Source organism: Phodopus roborovskii, unplaced genomic scaffold (assembly GCF_943737965.1).
Source record: "Phodopus roborovskii unplaced genomic scaffold, PHOROB, whole genome shotgun sequence".
Classification (NCBI taxonomy): Eukaryota; Metazoa; Chordata; class Mammalia; order Rodentia; family Cricetidae; genus Phodopus; species Phodopus roborovskii.
Genome location: NW_026126611.1, coordinates 12371127 through 12375625, shown reverse-complemented (window position 1 = coordinate 12375625; position 4499 = coordinate 12371127). Strand labels below are relative to the sequence as shown.

Sequence of the window (4499 nt, the reverse complement as noted above, 5' to 3'; positions counted from 1 at the left end):
CTATCAAGGCTGAGCATGCACAAGCCTTTGTGAGCAGGTGACGTGAACTCCAGATCTCCTGCCTCCTTTCTCAATGAGAAGCTATTGATGAGAGACAGGAGCAGCAGCTCAGGAATTCACGCTGCTTCCTCTCTCCTGACCCACCTATCCCTCACCCCACTCCCAACACTGCCCTCACTCAGTACCTGTCATTGTCAAGGGTTCCCCTCAGATAAGAAACAGGAGGGAGCAGGTGAGGATTATCAGCAGGGCTGAGATGTTGGGCTTGATGGCCAGTGACACAGGCTGCTGGCTCACATCTGGAGCAGCTGTTGGTGAGGCTGAAGTGGAAACATAAACTGAGTCTTTATCCAGACCTCACATCTGAGGGAATCTCCCCTTCCTTTGCTTCTGTGTGCTCAGGGAGTTCAGCACCACACAGAGTCCCTCCCCTGTTGCTAGGCAACAACTGTTTGGGTTGGTCCTGGGTAGGAAGGGAGAGGGGGTGTCCCTGCCCTCAGAAGCCCCATGCAGCTATGTTAGGGGAAGCAGGGTGATGGTGGGCCCTCATCTTCACTGTGGCGGGGGGGGGGAAGGGGGAGGCATGAGGGTGGATGCCCTGTGAGGATGGGGGCGGGGAAGGAGGAAGGTCAGGTGGGATGACAAGCAACAGGGATTCTAGAGTGAGGAAAAGGACAGGAAGTAAAGGGATGCTTAGACTGTGACAGTCAGTGAGAACCACAGTGAGTGATCAATGTAATCACGATTAATGATGTAGGGGAGGGTGAGAAAGGAAATGAATGATGGGAAAAAAATTACTACTAACCCAAGAACTTAAGGTCAATAGATTATTACACACACACACACACACACACACACACACACACACACCCCTCATCTGCAGAGAGCTTCCTCTCATCCTCCCAGTTACCTGTAGGCTCCAGCTTTTTCTCCAAGTGCAACTCTATCTCCTCAAGCCAGGACCTACAGTCTCCCTGTGAGGTCATCTTGAAGAAGTCAGTGACATCCCTGTCTTCCTCCCACATCTCTTTAATCCCGTTGGATCCAGGACCAACTTCAGACAGTTTTCCAGTGCTTGGGTCAAAGTGCAACATTTGGTGTCCATTGAGGCCAATATCCCAGGATGCATTGAAATGTCCATCTCCTTCATGCCAGCAACACATCTTGGCCTGCACAATGAGGGCCTCTGTGCCCATTGGAAAGAGATCAGCCTTTGGCCTTGATTAATCCTGTCTACCTTCCCTCCTGTCTTCCCAGTCTCTGACCTTGTTTTTCTCTCTCCACATTTTCACCTTGCTGCTGGACATCTTAGGTAAGAGGGACTACCAGTTATCCATTTTTTTTTCATTAATGAAAACAATGAATGTCCTTAACCTGTCAAAACCCTGTACTTTCCTACAGGGGACCATCTGATATGTTCTTTCATTTAGTTTGTGGCAGTGGGGATTGAACCTATGGCGCCATTCATGCTAGGCAAGCACCCTACCACTGTACTACATTCCCAGTCGTTGGAAAGTTACCTCTGATGGAATTATTCTCCTGCATCATATGAATCACTTGGTGTTTGATCAGGTCAAGTCCATCCTTCAGAGTGTCATTCTGCTTTCCACAGATCTTTGTGGCATTCAGTCTGTTCCCCAGAACACCAAAGACATGACAGTTGTTGACGCTGTTGTAGGAAAGGAAGGTCTCTTCATTCAGTTGGCCTTGGACTCTGTCCCTCCATGGTCCAGACCCTGACTTGCCAACAGTGAAGCTGTAGCAAAGAGAGGCAGCATCTGTGAAAGAAATATGCAGTGAGGTTAGGGATGGGAGCAGAGGCTCAGGGACAGTCTCTGCCCGTGGGACAAGGGACAGTCTCTGCCCGTGGGACAAGGGACAGTCTCTGCCAATGGGACAAGGGACAGTCTCTGCCCGTGGGACAAGGGACAATCTCTGCCCATGGGACAAGAAAGTCCTCTGGAATAATGTTGTAAAAAACAGAGGAAGTAGAGAATGGAAGAAAAGTAGAAATAAAGGAACTAATGAAGAAAGGAATGAGAAAATAATGGATGAAAGAATGAAAATAAAGGCTTGAAAATCGATCGTTGGCTGTATCCGTTCCATACATCCTGGACTTTCCAAAGAATGGAGTGTCTATTGAGGGACTGTTTTGACTGTTAATGATGTAGGAATGTCCAGCCACTGTGGATATCACCATGGAATGGGCAAGTGATGTCTGGCAGGATGTGAAATCTAAGCCCTAAACCCAGGACCTCTTCCTGGCATTCCTGGCTGACCCAGAAGTCATAGGAGGCCTAGAACCCAATGCTGATTGGAAAACAGGCATCATCGGCATTGCATTACATTTGAAGACACTCTGCAGGATGGGTACCAATACTTGCACATGGGAAACACTCTCATCTAGGTCAGAAGAATGTTGGTGGAGGAATATCTGCTGTCCCATTCATCAGCTTGTCGCCTTCCACTAATGTGGAATTGAGTATTTGATGTAGGACAGATACAGTGAGGCTTGCCAGGCCGAAGATTTTCAGTGCCTGCCATTTTCAGAAGAAAGATTAAAGACAACTCACTTCTGCTTAAACAACACTTTTATCAGATGCCATCTCCCCAGGATGTAGACCACATGGGTCTGGGGGGCCAGGGCAGAACCTTCCACAGATCCCTACCCAGTACCATTGCCAGAACCCATTATAGTCAGCCCCTGATTAGCTGAGGTGCTGATCCACAACATGTCACCTGGTGGAAAAGGGATGGAAAGATACTTAAGGGATGGGAAAGTCGGAAAGGCAGCGAAGGGAGCTGAGCAGGCTGCTGGTTGAACAGTCAGATGGGAATCAAAGCTCATCTTGGAGGTATAAGTCTGTAATCCCAGCCCTTGACAGGCTGAGGGAGAGAAGGGGTTGCTGTAAATTCTATAGTGTGAGCTATGATGTGAAATCCTGCCTTAAAACTAAGCAACAGCAAGAACAAAAGCATCTATTGTGATCTGCTGGAAAAATAAGGTGGGAAGGTGAGAAAGTTGTAGGGCAAAGAGGTTCAAAAATGGTGGAGGCCTTGTGAAGAATCCCTTGGGGGAAAATCTTTAGAACACACAGCCAAGGGAGCTGTCTTGGCTGGGTCTCTCACTGAGCCCATTCCCTTTGGATCTCCTGACTCGGTTTATGCTTCCTGTGGACCTCAGTGAGGCTGGGGGCTGGGGGCTGGGGGCAGCATCAGGATTCCGCTCTGGCATCTTGCCCTCCTTATTTGTCCTGTATGTCTTGTAAATGTCATTCACCTTTGTTTGGCTGTCAAAGTGGCCCGTCTGTGTGGCGAGAGGGCGATTCAATATCCTGCTGACCCTATCCCTCCCTCACCCCCCTCCCACAGCGCACACGGACTCCCCGCACCCCTCCCGTTAGATCGCCGTAACTCACCGGTGGGCGACATTGACCACGAACAAATCCATAGAATGAAGAAGCACAGAGCCTTGGTGGAAAGACAGTGCTCGGCGGCTGCACTCTTTGCCATACCCTGAGCAACAGGTTCAGTGACTGGAGCTCTGGAGAGGAGCAAAAAGGCGTCAGCGCCCCCTCGTAGAGTACTGATCAGACGTCCGAAGTGCGATTTACCACTTTATAAATCATCAGTGAGGGCTCCGCCTTAGCCGGGTCGGTTCTGACAAATGGCTGCAGTCTCTGCCTCTGGGAGGCGGAGTCTATGATCTGAGTGGCCAATCCAGGCTCCTAAAGACGGTCCCTTCTGCCCCCGCCTGCCTCTAAAAACTTTACTGCCGAAACCGGCCACAGGCCCTAAAAGTTGCTTTGGTTTTCATTTTCTCGGTGTCAGTCAGGCGAATCTTATTCCCCACGCTTTATCTGGTGTCAGATGTGGGATATTCACCAGACCTGGCGAATTCGGTTTCACCCCGCCGCTCCACAGAGGAGTCAAGGCTTCGACACTCCCCTTTCCTGAGCTGCGCAGGCCAAAGCTCGTGGGCAGGCGCTCGCGCTAGCGCGCACGCACACTCCCGTGTTGCCCCTCACCCCCTACCCCTCCACCCTACCCCACCCCACCCCACCCCACCCCACCCACCCCCCCTCCGGCCAGTAAAATTTGCTCTAGTGCAACTGAGCTGCAGTTTGCTTGTCCTAGCGGGGAGCCCCGTGAGCTCCCTAGCAGAAGGTCTGTCCCCAGCTCCTTGCTGCATCGTGGGCTCCAGAGCGTGTGTAACCATAGCGCAGCATCTTGGAGTCCCGAGTCTTTGACACACATCAATCACACTCCTCTCTTACACTCCCTTTTAGACCCCCCCCCCTCCCAAGCTGGCCCTTCTGCACTTCCCACCACCTTCCCTCTTCCTCCATCGCAATCCAGACTCTTCCTTCACCAGATGCCTTCCCCGCAGCCCCGTCCTCCCTCCTCCCTTTAATCCTTGTCCTGGTTCTTGTCCCCGCGTCCCAGAAAGTCCCCCTAGCCATTCTTCCCCACCCCCTCCCTTTACCCCAGCCCCCACT

The 4499-nt window shown here is 51.3% G+C and overlaps 1 protein-coding gene across 1 annotated transcript; it reads right to left on the bottom strand.

The window, feature by feature from the left end:
- Window positions 1-207: 207 nt before the first annotated feature.
- On the bottom strand, window positions 208-3537 carry LOC127237658 (UL16-binding protein 1-like). Its single transcript, XM_051206027.1, has 4 exons — window positions 3420-3537; window positions 1521-1778; window positions 911-1186; window positions 208-320 (listed from the first exon to the last, which is right to left on the bottom strand). Exons 1-4 carry the CDS (start codon window positions 3511-3513, stop codon window positions 208-210), a joined length of 741 nt encoding a protein of 246 aa, XP_051061984.1. The 5' UTR covers window positions 3514-3537.
- Window positions 3538-4499: the final 962 nt, after the last annotated feature.